At 50.8% G+C, this 17,288-nt stretch overlaps 1 protein-coding gene across 6 annotated transcripts in view; it reads right to left on the bottom strand.

Annotated features, from left to right (window-relative positions):
* NTNG2 (netrin G2) overlaps nt 1-17,288 on the bottom strand; it is a 517,246-nt gene that overhangs the window by 440,740 nt on the left and 59,218 nt on the right. For all 6 annotated transcript variants that reach the window (XM_069609300.1, XM_069609301.1, XM_069609302.1 and 3 more), the window contains exon 2: nt 2,641-3,688. In XM_069609300.1, the coding sequence (XP_069465401.1) occupies nt 2,641-2,853 (213 nt within the window). In that variant the 5' untranslated portion in view covers nt 2,854-3,688. The remainder of the gene's footprint in view (nt 1-2,640; nt 3,689-17,288) is intronic.

Below are 17,288 nucleotides of genomic sequence, written 5' to 3'. Positions count from 1 at the left end.
GGACAAGCTAGCATAGCCTGCGGGTCACTGACCCATAACCCATTCCACTAGTGGGTTTTCACAGAGCCTTTCACAAAGCTTATCACAGAGCTCCGTGATTCTCCACAGTTCGATGAGTACCACAATGGGAAGAAAGAAAGAAAGAAAGAAAGAAAAAGAAAGAAAGAAAGAAAGAGAGAAAGAAAGAGAGAAAGAAAAAGAAAGAGAAAGAAAGAAAGAAAGAAAGAAAGAAAGAAAGAAAGAAAGAAAGAAAGAAAGAAAGAAAGAAAGAAAGAAAGAAAGAAAGAAAGGAAGGAGACACAGGTCGCTGCATGATATACTGGGCACTGCTGGTAATGACTTATGTTTTTCCATGGTGCTTCATGAAAATTCTACAGCTTCTAAGAGCTTGAGAAACAGGTGTTATTTTTACTCCGATTGAAGGTACTCAATGTATCGATCTCGGAAGGGATGAAAGGCTGAGTGGTCTGTAATAGGGATTCGAACTCTTGAAGTACAGCCCACCACACCCCATGTGAGAGGTGAGCACTTAACTCGTGGGCTATCTGTCCCGATAGTTTTTATGCCCGTCTACATGTAAACCTGGTCTTGCCTATCCACAGGAAAATACATTTGTTTGGTTATAACCGTTATCTAAAAAGAAGTCGAGGCTTAAAGGCCACAGAAAGCCCAGCTTCAGGTATGGACCCAAAATGCGAGTTTGTCAAGATCGTTCCATTCTCCCCTGCCCTCGCTTTGCGAGTATCCAGGTGTCCTGCCCCTGGTGGAATCAGGCAGCAAGTGGCCGGCAACGCAAGATTGCCATTCTTAGGAGCTAGACACTGAAGTCCATCTGCCTCATGCAAAGGGTTAACCTTTTCAACACGAATTCCATCCTTCCATTGGGCTGGTCAGGGAAGCATTGAATGTGGGGGAACAGCGCCCTCTACTTTTTGAATGCTCTCGTTCTCTGCTGATCACCAGATTGGATCAAATGTTTTGGGTCAGGGCTGTCGAATGAAAGAGCAGTGCCATATGGACAATGGATCTTTGTTCAATGTTCAACCACCTCCCTAGACCTTTCCCCCAACTCCTCGGGGTATTTCACAAATCCCAACTACCTTCCAACCCCAAGCTCCAGTGTCATGGCGTCCTTTTTAGGGTGTAAGACAGGCTTCTCTGGCTTCACCCCAGGAATCATCCATGGAAGACTAAATAGCCGTGGTATGGCCATGGCCAAGCGCATAGAGGACGCGTGCTAGCTGCACATCCATTGGCCTTGCATCATCCCAGTCATGTGCTCAATTAAGAGGGGTAGGAGCCAGCCAGTGGGGCAGGGACCCCTTCTGAGTTCAGAGAGGGGCTTGGGCCCCAGATCCTCTCGCTGCTCCGACGGCCGTCTTCCAAGTGCCAGGGTTTCTGCAGAATCTGTACCACCTTCATCAGGACACACTTTAGGAAGTGTATGCTTTTGGGGAATGTGGAAGGATGTGTAGGATCCACTTATTGTAACTGTTGTGCTACTTTTTTTGTGGTCGAGGAAGGATTTATTTTTTTATTTGCATTTATAAAGCGCAGAAAACAGCCCACAGGCATCGTGGCGCTGTTGCTTGAAATTGACTTATTTACAATTGCAAGTATGTGTGCTTAGTTGTGCATGATGCATTGCATGGCGAGCGGTAATGCTGCACAGCGTTACATAATGGGTAGCATATCGTTACAAAGTAAATTACTTATATCTGTTGTAGATTAGCTACACAGGTGGGTGGTCCTGGGAACGTTACTGGGCTACTTTGGAGGTTCAGGCGAATGGTCTGGTTTTGATCGCTTTGTGAAATGCAAGGTGTGAGGGTTCTGATCTGAGAGCGAGTGTGAGCGAGTTCCATCGCCTGGCAGCAATGAATGGAAAGCTTACACCCCCTCCTCTGGCACGCTTAACTCTAGGTACAGGATGGCATTGGTACAATATGGTTCCTAGTGATTGCATTGACATCCAAACCATCGACAACCATACCATTGACAAAAAAGCATCTAAAGAAAACCATTGAATGCCTTTTTTCTATTTTTTTATTTTATGGGGGGGTTCCCCCAACTCCTCTTTTTAAACCATTAAAACACATTTTACTAAACTAAACCCTTTACCATTTCTACTCGCCTTTGGCATTGATTACCTTTTTGGATTTTTTGTTTCTCTAATTTGTTTGTTGCAGAGACATATGATTGTTTTTTTAGATTGTAGTTCTCTGCTTGGTCTAAGTTTTCTGAAAGTACCATGGTGTGCGTGTCACTTCATCCCCACTGTCTTTCTGTTCCTATCAAATGTCAGTCAATATCAAACTCTGACCGGCCACTGGGCGGCGCTCTTTCCCATGCTGCCTATTGTATCTACACCAACAGAGGCGTTGCTAGGGGGCTATAGCCCCGGGTCTTTTGGTTGTCGGCCGGGATAGAAGCTCAGGCGCTACAACCAAAAGGCTATTTAGCTCCGAGTCACGACAGTCACAACATTAGCTTTTCCAGACCTAGCAACACCCCTGTACGTTAACACCTTTGGGTGGGAACTAAACAGTTTACCAATCTGGCGGCAGCGAGAGACCCTGGACTTTGGCCTATGACACAACCCACCAAACCGCAGCGACACAGCATTCAATGAGTACTCACGTGTGTACAGAAGCGCTCCGGGGGCTCGCCGCAGGTGATGCCCGCTGGCTCCACCTTGACCAGTACATACTCCTTCATGGCCACAGGCTTGGGTTGGCAGGCGTAGAACTCCCAGGAGGGGCCCTCGTCTGATGTCACCCAGGATTTGCAAATGTCGTAGTAGCCCATGGCCAGAGGAAGGCAGTGTAGCAGAACGGCCACCAAGGAGAGCATGTCCGCCGGCTCCGCGCACAGACAGGGCGCCGAGAGTCCGTAAGGAGGCAGCGGCTGAGACGTCAGGAGCCACGGTCAGGGGCAGCATGGAACCTCCTCATCAGAGGGATACCCCGCAGCACAGCGCAAAGGGGTGGGTAGTCTGCAAACAGCTGCACTCCCCCTAGTGGCGAGCAGGAGGATGGTCCTTTAAGATGAGAAGCAGTCTGCCACCTGGTGGAGAGACACAGTGACCCGGCTGGAGCCCAAGGACTGTCACTTTGCTATGGCAGGCCGCTGCGGCTAAACCTTTGCTTTTGGCAGCACAGTGTCTCCAGTCGCCTGGGCCTCCCTTCGTCTTCTGAGCATGTCGCGTGCACTCAGGTCCCCCCAATGCCGCCTACCATGACTTCTCAGCATGTGATAGGTGGAAAGCGCGTTGCGTCCTAGTCCTTGTGATGTAGTTGTTTTCTGAACATCTTTATGAAAAATATCCTGCTCCTGAATGTACTATTTGAAAAAAAGGACTTCTGTGCGATTTAGGGGTGTCACCTGGAGGTGGCAAACTGTGGAGCAGGGGCTTGGCAGGGTCTCCTGGAGGTGGCACGCCTGCTTTCTCCTTCCCATGCGTGAAACGTACCTCATCTTCCTGAGAACTGTAGGTCTGTTCCCTCCTTGAGGTAGATCAGGGGGTGCAGGGAAACCGATGTTCTGTAGGACGTTCTCTTTGGGCGGGCGCTTCCTTATAACCGGCGCCAGGCCGCAGTGGTCACTAAAGCGTAGCAGGACGGTCCACTTGGACTGTCTCCCATCCTGAGAGCGGGCCCCGGCATGGTGCTCTTTCACTGTCCAGTCCCTGCAAGAAAAACACAACATGTTAAGTAGCAGCAAAAAAACAAGCTCAACTCACTACAAAAAGCAAGGACGTGCATGTGTGTCTCAGGCCCCCAAGACTCAACACTCTAACACCATACGCCCTTGAGCCCTCCTGATTTGTGTCAGAAAGGGAAGTCTCGGGAGGATAGCTCAGGGGCAACGTGCTCACCTTGGAAGCAAGACGATGCTGAGCAACACATATTCAATCGGTTCCATGTAATAATGTCGCCACAAAATATTGCCGAAAAATGGCCGTTTTTTGTGGCAACATTATTGCATGGAGCATGCGGGGGACACCCACGCAACCCCCAAACTTTTTTGTTGTTCTTTTTTTTTAAAACGTTTTTTTTTTTTTGCCTAATAATATCGCCAGGACATTTTCCCGGCGATATTATTTACGGCGACCATATATATGGGGATATTATCACCTGATACCGTTCAATCCCCGGGTCCGCGCTTAGAAACCTATTGGTTATAAATAACCAATTACAAGGCACCCAATGTGTTACATCTGGTGTTTCTAGTTCTGGACATTCAAGCATATGCTTGTTTTTGGCACCAATTTGGGGGGGGCGGGTAGGGGCAGCATTCTTTCATATGATCAACGTTTTGTGTTCGTGTTTGTATTTTATGTAATTTGTATAGCTTTCGCCAAAGCATTTTCTTCACTTCAAGACTTGCCCAAGGAATCAGGCGCGGGGCCTGTGCCCTAAGTCACCAAGCTCTGGCTACTTCTGAGGGACCCCTGGCATGGCCCTGTGCAGGCTGAAGGGGGCGCTGTATCTTTTTTATAATGCTACTCAGCGAGTCTGTGCTTTTCAGTTCTATTTCCATTATCCCGGAGATATGCACCCCTCTGTCAGCCTTCATTGTACCACAGTGATCCACCTTGTGGGATCTAGTGATCTGTGCTAGTAGATTCATTCTGCCTAGGCTAGATTACTTAAATTTGTTGACAATTTCTTTTATTTTTGACCTTTTCTTGGAAGCTGCTCAAAATACTGTGAGGTCGCAAGAACCCGGGCGCCGGCGCCAATTGCGATTTAATCAGAAATGGAGTGTTTTGCTGCAACATTTCTGAATCCTGTTAATGCCATGAGCTCGGTGCAGGCAGACCCACATATGCACCATGCACTGGTGGTGCCCTGTGTGCAGTGCAGGAAAGCCCCGGGAGACCGGAGACACTGCAGTAGGTGTGCCATGTGCTTGGTGTAGTAGCAAGGCACACACTCATGTGGAAGTAGTGCTTCATGCTAGGACTAGTTGTTCTGTTGCATGCTGCCTTGTGGTACTTGCTGGCATGCAACGCGGAGACTGTGCCGTGATTGGGTCACATTCCTTCTACCCTGGTTCTACCACCAGACCTGGACACTTTGTTCAAATAAACTACTGTAGAGGAGGAGCCAAGCACCCCCACTCCAACTGCCCCGCCTACATTACCTGAAAAGTATGAACCAAAGGATGTGACGTATAGTGAATGGTTAAACCAGCAAAGAGAAGAGTGTGGACTCTGTGCCGTACCCATAGGAATACCTATACCTAAGAGAATATGGGAGGTAAAGTACCCATTGAGGAAACCATACTTGCATCCAGGGCCATATGATGGCCATTTGAACGAGATTGCTGAAGAAGCAGAGACACTAACGGGCAAAGATGTATGCTGACGTCATACAAAGTTGAATCAACACCCATATAGACAGATAACCGGACCAGAGAGGTAGACGATTTATAAAACACAAAGAAGTACCAAGGATAAGTGACATCTTGGGTTTAAGAGGAAGAGACTTATGCCACAAGCCTGATGAAGATACTTAGTTTAAACATGTACAGATGCAATGAAAGGCAAGCAGCAAAGAAATCATGAAGCTAGCCACATTCTTAAATAGATTAGACCGCGGCAAGCTCCAACATATACCTATATAACTTATAGATACATATGGATTAAGTAAAGAATGAATGTTTCCAATACGTATAAAGCAGTACTGAACAACGCGAGAAGGCCTCATTTCAGTGTCGCAGTTAACACAAAGCAATTGAATTAAACAGAATACAGTTCAGCTAAGGAGTTCACTGACCCAAGAAAGCCAAGGTCTTATCAAACTAGGAGTTGGCTGACATTAGATACAATTAACGTGAAAGAACAGAAGCTCCTGTTCAGATAGTTCAAGTATAAATCAAAAGACGTCAGAAGACTCTCGAAAATAAAATCAAATACACAGAAAGGCTTCATTTCATGGTGTCCAGTCACGTGATGGAAGAAAGTTGGACGAGCAAGATGATCACACCTATGCGCGGAAGCCGGATAGTACCCATACTCTTTAAAAATTCTCAGAGAACAGTCCAGACTCAAGGCCAACTTCAAAGTACTAATTGATACTGGACCATCGAGGTGATGATGCATAATATTTTTAATTGGTGGGAAGCTGGTATCAAGACAAGCTCACCCGCACCTGGTTGTTCGGTCTGCGTGCTACTCACGTAGGTGGAAAATTACTGACGGGGGTTAGTAGCCAACCAATTGTAGGGGACCACGTAGTTGAGGGTCCTATAGTTTGTGTAGCCAATGGGACGTCATACGTTTAGTGACGTTCATAGTGGCCATTTTGAAGGGAGGGCTTAGATGCCCCACCTAATGTTAATGATCCTATTACCTTTCTCCGTTACTCCGTACAGATATAGCACCTATGCTTATTTATTGACTTACAACCAATCCCGCTTCCCGATAAGTTTTTTTGTAGTTTGCCACGTAGGATGAAGTTGGTAATGATGCAGCTCAGCATGTCAGCTGTGAACAATTATGGGTATAAGAACTGAACTTTTTTTGAAGTAGAGTTAGAGTATCGAGCGATTGCTGATGTTCGTTGTACTCCCTGTTTTAAATACTTGCATTAAAACAGACAAACCTTTTGCCAACCTATTTGTGTCATCTTGATTATTGATGTATGATTAAAATCTGCATCCCCATCTATCCCAAGGGTATCACTACCCATCTTAAAGGGCTGGAAGCCTCCAGTTCACTACTATTTGCAGAGAGATAGAAACAGAAAGCCAGTAGATGTCAAGATTCTACGAACTGGCAGAATCGGAACCTTGTATGATGCTTTACACATCCATGGGACCTGCTCCAGGCAAACCGTTTCAGATAAAGGAAGGAAAAGGGACATTAATGTGCAAAATATTAAAATCATAGCACTCAACTTCTCTTTATGTAGCTTTTTTTTTTATCGTAAACGCCTGATCTGCAACCAGCACCAAAATTCAGAGCCAAGTGAAAGCCTACTATGTTTCACTGTTTTCACAGGACCTATGTTTACCAATAGGCTATCATACAGGCACCTTTATTCTGCTGACTTGTCATTTTCCAAAAGCCTTCCTGTGAGACACCTACGTTATAAGCTTCAGACTTGGAACAGGACATCCTTATCCGGCACAGCTCCTCTGGCATAAACATCGGAACAGGTTCGTCCCTGTTGAACACAAATGGACCTTCATCAGTGAGCGTCTTCTAGGAGGATAGAACTGGGCGACAGTTGAGTAAGAATGCTGTGCCATTATATGGGACCTCAAGAAGTTCATACTTTCTTGAAAACCCACCTCAGATCCAAAAACATCCTACACATTTAAGGTGGATCACAGCTAATAGGAGTGATGTTTGAAAGGTGTTACATTGGACTATCTCTCTGCAAGACCTGGAATTAACACTTGCGCATAAGGCGTTATGCATAATGCATTTCCACTATGCTGATGGGTCTTCGCCTAGAGTATTATCTTGAAACCATGCTGCCCGGATGCTGTCTGGAAGGTGAATATGTTAGTCTACGTCATGCCTGGTGCCATCATAGGGTGCCTGGGGGCAACGTGCATGCATCGTCGTGCTCTTTACATGACTGACTACAATGCACCCAGTTCCACTTGGTCCATTCGGTCCAATAGTCTAGAACTGTGCATGCCCTAACGGGCACATTGCGGTCCATGCACCGTTCCCCGCTTCATAAATCACTTTGCACCAATGGCCATTGAGAGTGTTGCTGCCTCCTTGACAGTCCTGCAAAGACATTGGGACAGGAATGTGAATGTCTGGCAATGCCGGTGACTTTCTCCTGTTGAGGACTCTGTGGCTAAGGCGCACAGGCTCGCCCGGTCTAGGTATGTTCCCACTCTGGCTCACTCTGGGGGTGTTCACGGCTGGACCTGATCTGCAATCAGTGTTCTTCGTCTCACGGCTGGTTGGGAATGTATTGTCTAGCGTGTTCAGGGGAAGACATTTCCTGCTACCATTGCTCCAAAAGAATGCAGCAGTAAGAGGCTCCTGCCCTTGGCCTTATAAACACCCTTTTACTGTTGTTTAGGGCCAGTAGTAGCTTTTCTAGTTTGATGTATTTTGTTATCCAAGGGTTTGCAACAGTAGAATTATATTATATTATGTGAATATTGTGTCCCAACCATTTTTATTTTCAAAACAACGAATAGGTATGTGAATATTGTTGTTGTTATAAGGTGCTAAGAACATATTCATTTGTTATTCGTACCTGGGGTGCGGGAGCTAACGAATCAGGTTGCTCGGATCGTGGGCTGATTCCCACAATCTCAGCCCACATTCTGAGCAGCTTGACGGCTGCTTCCACGACCCGCCATCTTCCCTCCCCTCCGGTCAATGTTTCATCCCCTACCTGCCCCCAAACCCCACCCACATTATTCCTATGGCAGCGGCCATTGCCGCTGCCGCTCCAGCCTCTGTTTCGGCCCACCGACCGTCATGAAAATGGAAGAGGGGCTCCTGGTGGAGCCCCTCTTCCAGCTCCACAGGGGCCATCTTAAGCAAGTATTTTGTCTGCATGAACGGGACCCTTCACAGCGTTCTGTTCCTGCAAACAAAATACATTGCTGGTAGCACCCTGCGTTTCCAGATTGAAAACCCGGAGTGCTAATAGCGATAAATCCCAATCCGGACCAGCTGTTACCACCTGATCCGGCCCACTGGACCGTGTGCTATTGCTAAATGATTTCATCTGTGTACAGTCTGAGGGTCCAACCTCGTTCTTAAAGGTCAACCTAAGGTCTTTGGAATACCCCTTTCTGACTTTAGATTGAAAGTATGTTGGGGACCCCTCTGGACTTCCCCACATTTTCCTCTGTGTATAGACCAACTTCCTGACTCAAAGTTGTGCCATATTCTGAGCCGACTTTTCCCACAGAGCACCAAGTATCACCGCAAAACACGAGCCACACAACCCCTGAAAACGGCTTACTCTGTTTCCTTTTAGAATTGTTTAAAACAGTGACACTACAGTACACATGAGAAAGCATTGACCTCATCCTCTTAATGCACACCCTACAAGTCGGTTTTATCGTGGGGACGTCCCTTTTAAGCACTGATGCACGTGAAACCCACAGATTAATTTACGATAATGTAGAGAGAGGCAGGCAAACGTTAATTAGGACTGGAGGGTTTCAGATTGGATGAAAGAGTGAAATGATATGTTTATTCTTCAAAGGGGAGGGCTGGGGGGTGGGGGGAGTGGGCCCTATTAATATTTAAGGGGTTCTAACGAGTAAGACAGGAAAGAGTTATTTAAGGTAATACATAGTAATGCCAGTAATGGCCCCAACGAGGAAGAAAGCGAAATGGAGGTTATGTATTATGAACTTCCAGGCTAAAAGAGGAGCCAGACACTGGCACTGGCACTGGCACTGCGGCACAGCCAGGGTTGGGCGCCTTCACTGATAGCGCGCTTAAATATTCAACAGCCTTCGCGCACTGTTAGCAGGTGGCGGGCGCATAACTCATGCCATTTTCATTTGACATTGTATGACTCTGCTGATATATTTTATCAGATACTCTGCCCTACTGAACACTTGGGTGTCCGCTGGCCCACTACTCAGTTTCCTGGGGTCACTAGTGGGGCGCCCATGGCCCCCCGTGTGATGTCAAGTTGTGGGACATCAGAAGACGCTCCTGTGTTGGGTGGGAATCGCATTGTCCCTGTGCTATTATCAGGGACCCTATTGGGGTTTCAGGGGCGCCTATCAAACATGCCTATTGTGATGCTGAGGCCCTGTTGTGATGTCAGAATCCTATTGTGATGGTGTGAGCCCTGTTGTGATGTTATAAGGCTCTGCTCTGCTACAATGGGGCTTTCTTGTGATGTGAGCGACCCTAGCAGGACATCACCGGCCACTTTGATGTTTAGGGGGGAAGGGAGGTCATAGCATAAGTGCAGCGAGACACAACACAATGTCAGAGGGTCATGTCGTGAGAGTACACGGCTCTACTGCAATATCAGGGAGGCCTGTGGTGACAGTGTCCTATTGAAAGGCCATGTGGTTTGTGGGCTGCCAAAGGGTGCACTTGTAATTTTAAGGAGACCTGTTGTGGGCTCTGAACACTCTATTGTATTGCCAGAGAGCCCCGCTGTGATGTCACTGGAACAGTTTGTGATGTCAAAGCAGCTCATTGTGAGGTCAGGGGTCACATATGTGATGCCAGCTAGCTCTTATGTGAAACAGTGAGTCCTCTTGTGATATCACATGTCTGTGTTGTTATCTCGGACAGGGTTACTGTGCTGTTTGGAGCCATGATGCTGTGTCAAGCCCTATTGCAATGTTGGGAGTCCTTTTGAGTAAGCATGCAGCTCTGAGTGATGTGTGAGGCCTTACTGTGATGTTATTGGACCAGGCTGTGATGTGGGAGGCCTTACTGTGATGTTAGGGGACCAGGTTGTGATTTTGGAGGCGTTACTGTGATGTTATTAGACCAGGCTGTGATGTTGGAGGCATTACTGTGATGTTACTGGATCAGGCTGTGGTGTTGGAGGCCTTACTGTGGTGTTATTGGACCAGGCTGTGATGTAGGAGGCCTTACTGTGATGTTATTGGATGGGGCTGTGATGTGGGAAAGCCTTTCTGTGATCTTAGTGGACCAGGCTGTGATGTTAGAGGCCTTATTGTGATGTTAGTGGACCAGGATGTGATGTTAGAGGCCTTATTGTGATGTTAGTGGACCAGGCTGTGATGTTGGAGGGCTTACTGTGATGTTATTGGACCAGGCTGTTATATGGGAAGGAAAGCCTTATTGTGATGTTATTGAACCAGGTTATGATGTGGGAGGCCTTACTGTGTGTTATTGGACCAGCCTGTGATGTTGGAAACCCTTACTGTGATGTTATTGGACCAGGTTGTGATGTTGGAGGCCTTACTGTGATGTTATTGCACCAGGCTGTGATGTTGAGGCCTTACTCTGATGCTATTGGACCAGGCTGTGATGTTGGAGGTCTTACTGTTATGTTATTGGACCAGGCTGAGATGTGGGAGGCCTTACTGTGATGTTAGTGGACCAGGCTGTGATGTTAGAGGCCTTTCTGTTATGTTATTGGACCAGGCTGTGAGGTTAGAGGCCTTACTGTGATGTTAGTGGACCAGGCTGTGATGCTGGAGGCCTTGCTGTGATGTTATTGCACCAGGCTGTGATGTGGAGGCCTTACTCTGATATTATTGGACCGGGCTGTGATGTTGGATGTCTTACTGGGATGTTATTGGACCAGGTTTTGATGTGGGAAAGCCTTACTGTGATGTTAGTGAACCAGTCTGAGATGTTGGAGGACCTATTGTGATGTTTTTGGACCACGCTGTAATGCGGGAATGCCTTACTGTGATGTGATTGGAACAGGATGTGATGTAGAAAAGCCTTTCTGTGATGTTATTGGACCAGGCTGTGATGTTGGAGGACTTACTGTGCTGTTATTGGACCAGGCTGTGATGTTGGATGCCTTACTGTGATGTTAATTGGCCAGACTATGATGTGGGAAAGCCGTCATTGATGTTATTGGAGCAGGTTGTGATGTTGGAGGCATTACTGTGATGTTATTGGACCAGGCTGTGATGTTGGAGACCTTGCTGCCATGTTATTGGACAGGGATGTGATGTGGGAAAGCCTTACTGTGATATGATTGGAACAGGCTGTGATGTTGTAGGCCTTATTGTGATGTTATTGGAGCAGGCTGTGATGTGGAAAAGCCTTGCTCTGATGTGATTGGATCAGGCTCTGATGGTGGAGGCCATACTGTGATGTTATTGGAGAAGGCTGTAATGTGGGAAAGCCTTGGTCTGATGTTATTGGACAGGGCTGTGATGTGGGAAAGCCTTACTGTGATGTTATTGGACCAGGCTGTGATGTTGGAGGCCTTACTGTGATGTTATTGGAGCAGGCTGTGATGTGGGAAAGACTGGCTCTCGTGTGATTGGACCAGGTTGTAGAGAGCTGTTAGGCTCTATTGTAATAGGTGGTGGCCCAATTGTGATGTCAATTGGCCCTGTTGTGATGGCAAATGGTCCCATTGTGGTATCAGGCTATCACTTTGTGATGCCAAGGGGCTCTATCGTGTTTCCAGGGGCCCTGATCATGAAGTAGAGGGCCCGACTGTCATGTCATAGAGACCTCTTGCGAGGTCAGAGAGCCCTTCTGTGGCTAGAGAGATCCACAAGCCCACGAGAGTGTTGCTGGGCGGCCAGGGAGCGCCATTGTGGGATTCGAGTGCTTTGCTGTGATGTCCTTTCCACCTAATGTCTGCTTTGATGTGCTCGTGCCATTTTGTGATGTTAGAAAGCAGTGATGCCACACCCCCTATCTTGATACCTGGGGCCATATTAGAAGATTAGAGCCCACCGGTGGCATTCAGGCGGCTGTACCCTTAATTCTTGTTTGACCCCACAACCACACTATGCGCCAGTCGCATGTTGGTGGATCTTGACCATGATATCACAACTGGATAGTCGCTACCCTTTGCATCGTCGCCCATTTCCTTTGCTGCCTAAAAACATCTGTTTTTTTTGCAAACTATTAAACCCACTCCCCTGGACCCTGAAATCGGGACATAGGAAATTGGAGCACCCGGTTTCCTTCACCAAGGACCCACAGCTTGGGTCATTTCACTCCTCTACCAAGTGGAGTAAGCCCCCCCCCTCTCCCTTGCAAACCTGGGACCCATGTAGGGTCGGCCACAGCAGCGGCAGCGCCTGGGCAGCAAAACATAAAATCCCCCACCCCCACCCGCCCTTTACTCCTGCTCACCTTGAAAGACTCCCCCGAGCTGGCGTGGCGGGGGGCTAATGGCGCCCCGGACGGTCGCCCATGCGGCCCTGCCTTAAGGCTGGCCCTGCACCCATGGGGCCCCGAACACCACCTTTGATCTTCACCTGAGAATCTGCACGTGAGAGATCTTCTGTAAAGCACTTGTCTGACATCTGCGACATTCTCTTCTCAAAAAATGAAATGTTTTATTCATACAAGAAGCACGGCTCCCTTACAAATTGGCCCTGAGTAGTGCGGGCATGACTCTCCGGCTGGTGGCACCTCATCCTTCATCGGGAAAGGGCCGCTATTAGTCAAGACGCGCCATGTACCAGCAAGCATTCGTGGTAAAGGCCACCATCTTGCGTGCATTCACTGCCCAGCTCTTCAGACTCCGTGCCATTGATGTGTCGTCCACCGAGGCCGCCATCTTATGTGCATTCACTGCCCAGCTCTTCAGATTCCGTGCCGTTGATGTGTCGTCCACCGAGGCCGCCATCTTGTGTGCATTCACTGCCCAGCTCTTCAAACTCTGTGCCGTTGATGTGTCGTCCTCCGATGCAGCCATCTTGCGTGCATTCACTGCCCAGCTCTTCAGACTCCGTGCCATTGATGTGTCGTCCACCGAGGCCGCCATCTTATGTGCATTCACTGCCCAGCTCTTCAGACTCTGTGCCGTTGATGTGTCGTCCACCGATGCCGCCATCTTGCGTGCATTCACTGCCCAGCTCTTCAGACTCCGTGCCATTGATGTGTCGTCCACCGAGGCCGCCATCTTATGTGCATTCACTGCCCAGCTCTTCAGACTCTGTGCCGTTGATGTGTCGTCCACCGATGCCGCCATCTTGCGTGCATTCACTGCCCAGCTCTTCAGACTCCGTGCCATTGATGTGTCGTCCACCGAGGCCGCCATCTTGTGTGCATTCACTGCCCAGCTCTTCAGACTCTGTGCCGTTGATGTGTCGTCCACCGATGCCGCCATCTTGCGTGCATTCACTGCCCAGCTCTTCAGACTCCGTGCCATTGATGTGTCGTCCACCGAGGCCGCCATCTTGTGTGCATTCATTGCCCAGCTCTTCAGACTCTTACCTATCTGGCTAAGCTTCCAAAGAGAGCAGTGGTCTCCAACTTAACCTTTACTATCTGACTAAGCTTCCAAAGAGAGCAGTGGTCTCCTGCTTCATCTTAGGTCTCCGGCAGGTTTGGCTGGGCTTGGCTATTGGACCCGCCCTCGCGCGATCAGGCGCGTGCCTGTGGAGCAGACTCCGGGCCCCACCTGTGATTAAGGCCCATTGGGGAATTCTTAAGCAAGATCCCAAGCATTTCTAAGCCAACTTTTCTCTAACATGTGCTATAGGGGCGAATGACCCCCATTCCTGAGCTATGATGGTGTTATGTTGATCCATGCGCTTATACCGTGCACCGCTACCACCCTGGGGCAGTCTCCAGGCGCTTATACCGTGCACCGCTACCACCCTGGGGCAGTCTCCAGGCGCTTATACCGTGCACCGCTACCACCCTGGGGCAGTCTCAAGGCGCTTATACCGTGCACCGCTACCACCCAGGGGCAGTCTCAAGGCGCTTATACCGTGCACCGCTACCACCCAGGGGCAGTCTCCAGGCGCTTATACCGTGCACCGCTACCACCCTGGGGCAGTCTCCAGGCGCTTATACCGTGCACCGCTACCACCCTGGGGCAGTCTCCAGGCGCTTATACCGTGCACCGCTACCACCCTGGGGCAGTCTCCAGGCGCTTATACCGTGCACCGCTACCACCCTGGGGCAGTCTCCAGGCGCTTATACCGTGCACCGCTACCACCCAGGGGCAGTCTCCAGGCGCTTATACCGTGCACCGCTACCACCCTGGGGCAGTCTCCAGGCGCTTATACCGTGCACCGCTACCACCCAGGGGCAGTCTCCTGACACTCATACCGTGTACCGCTACCACCCAGGGGCAGTCTCCAGGCGCTTATACCGTGCACCGCTACCACCCAGGGGCAGTCTCCAGGCGCTTATACCGTGCACCGCTACCACCCAGGGGCAGTCTCCAGGCGCTTATACCGTGCACCGCTACCACCCAGGGGCAGTCTCCAGGCGCTTATACCGTGCACCGCTACCACCCAGGGGCAGTCTCCAGGCGCTTATACCGTGCACCGCTACCACCCAAGGGCAGTCTCCAGGCGCTTATACCGTGCACCGCTACCACCCAGGGGCAGTCTCCTGACGCTCATACCATGTATTGCTACCACCTAGGGGCAGTCTCCAGGCGCTTATACCGTGCACCGCTACCACCCAGGGGCAGTCTCCAGGCGCTTATACCGTGCACCGCTACCACCCAGGGGCAGTCTCCAGGCGCTTATACCGTGCACCGCTACCACCCAGGGGCAGTCTCCAGGCGCTTATACCGTGCACCGCTACCACCCAGGGGCAGTCTCCAGGCGCTTATACCGTGCACCGCTACCACCCAGGGGCAGTCTCCAGGCGCTTATACCGTGCACCGCTACCACCCAGGGGCAGTCTCCAGGTGCTTATACCGTGCACCGCTACCACCCAGGGGCAGTCTCCAGGCGCTTATACCGTGCACCGCTACCACCCAGGGGCAGTCTCCAGGCGCTTATACCGTGCACCGCTCTCACCCAGGGGCAGTCTCCAGGCGCTTATACCGTGCACCGCTCTCACCCAGGGGCAGTCTCCAGGCGCTTATACCGTGCACCGCTACCACCCAGGGGCAGTCTCCAGGCGCTTATACCGTGCACCGCTCTCACCCAGGGGCAGTCTCCAGGCGCTTATACCGTGCACCGCTACCACCCAGGGGCAGTCTCCAGGCGCTTATACCGTGCACCGCTACCACCCAGGGGCAGTCTCCAGACGCTTATACCGAGCACCTCTACCACCCAGGGGCAGTCTCCAGGCGCTTATACCGTGCACCGCTACCACCCAGGGGCAGTCTCCAGGCGCTTATACCGAGCACCGCTACCACCCAGGGGCAGTCTCCAGGCGCTTATACCGTGCACCGCTACCACCCAGGGGCAGTCTCCAGGCGCTTATACCGTGCACCGCTACCACCCAGGGGCAGTCTCCAGGCGCTTATACCGTGCACCGCTACCACCCAGGGGCAGTCTCCAGGCGCTTACACCGTGCACCGCTACCACCCAGGGGCAGTCTCCAGGCGCTTATACCATGCACTGCTACCACCCAGGGGCAGTCTCCAGGCGCTTATACAGTGCACCGCTACCACCCAGGGGCAGTCTCCTAACACTCATACCGTGTACCGCTACCACCCAGGGGCAGTCTCCAGGCGCTTATACCATGCACCGCTACCACCCAGGGGCAGTCTCCAGACGCTTATACAGCGCACCGCTACCACCCAGGGGCAGTCTCCTGACACTCATACCGTGTACCGCTACCACCCAGGGGCAGTCTCCAGGCGCTTATACCATTCACTGCTACCACCCAGGGGCAGTCTCCAGGCGTTTATACCATGCACCGCGACCACCCAGGGGCAGTCTCCAGGTGCTTATACCATGCACCGCTACCACCCAGGGGCAGTCTCCAGGCGCTTATACCGTGCACCGTTACCACCCAGGGGCAGTCTCCAGGTGCTTATACCGTGCACCGCTACCACCCAGGGGCAGTCTCCAGGCGCTTATACCATGTATTGCTACCACCTAGGGGCAGTCTCCAGGCGCTTATACAGTGCACCGCTACCACCCAGGGGTAGTCTCCAGGTGCTTATATCGCGCACCGCTATCACCCAGGGGCAGTCTCCAGGCGCTTATACAGTGCAAAGCTACCACTCAGGGGTAGTCTCCAGGTGCTTATATCGCGCACCGCTACCACCCAGGGGCAGTCTCCAGGCGCTTATACAGTGCACTGCTACCACCCAGGGGTAGTCTTCAGGTGCTTATATCGCGCACCGCTCTCACCCAGGGGCAGTCTCCAGGCGCTTATACCGAGCACCACTACCACCCAGGGGTAGTCTTCAGGTGCTTATATCGCGCACCGCTCTCACCCAGGGGCAGTCTCCAGGCGCTTATACCATGCACCGCTACCACCCAGGGGCAGTCTCCAGGCGCTTATACCGTGCACCGTTACCACCCAGGGGCAGTCTCCAGGTGCTTATCCTGTGCACCGTTACCACCCAGGGGCATCCTCCAGATGCTTATACCGTGCACCGCTACCACCCAGGGGCAGTCTCCAGGCGCTTATACCATGTATTGCTACCACCTAGGGGCAGTCTCCAGGCGCTTATACAGTGCACCGCTACCACCCAGGGGTAGTCTCCAGGTGCTTATATCGCGCACCGCTATCACCCAGGGGCAGTCTCCAGGCGCTTATACAGTGCACCGCTACCACTCAGGGGTAGTCTCCAGGTGCTTATATCGCGCACCGCTACCACCCAGAGGCAGTCTCCAGGCGCTTATACAGTGCACTGCTACCACCCAGGGGTAGTCTTCAGGTGCTTATATCGCGCACCGCTCTCACCCAGGGGCAGTCTCCAGGTGCTTATACC

The sequence above is a fragment of the Ambystoma mexicanum genome, chromosome 8, assembly GCF_040938575.1.
Source record: "Ambystoma mexicanum isolate Mex_15411 chromosome 8, UKY_AmexF1_1, whole genome shotgun sequence".
Lineage (NCBI taxonomy): Eukaryota > Metazoa > Chordata > Amphibia > Caudata > Ambystomatidae > Ambystoma > Ambystoma mexicanum.
The sequence above is the reverse complement of the archived record's forward strand: the minus strand, read 5'-3'. Positions and strand labels throughout refer to the sequence as shown.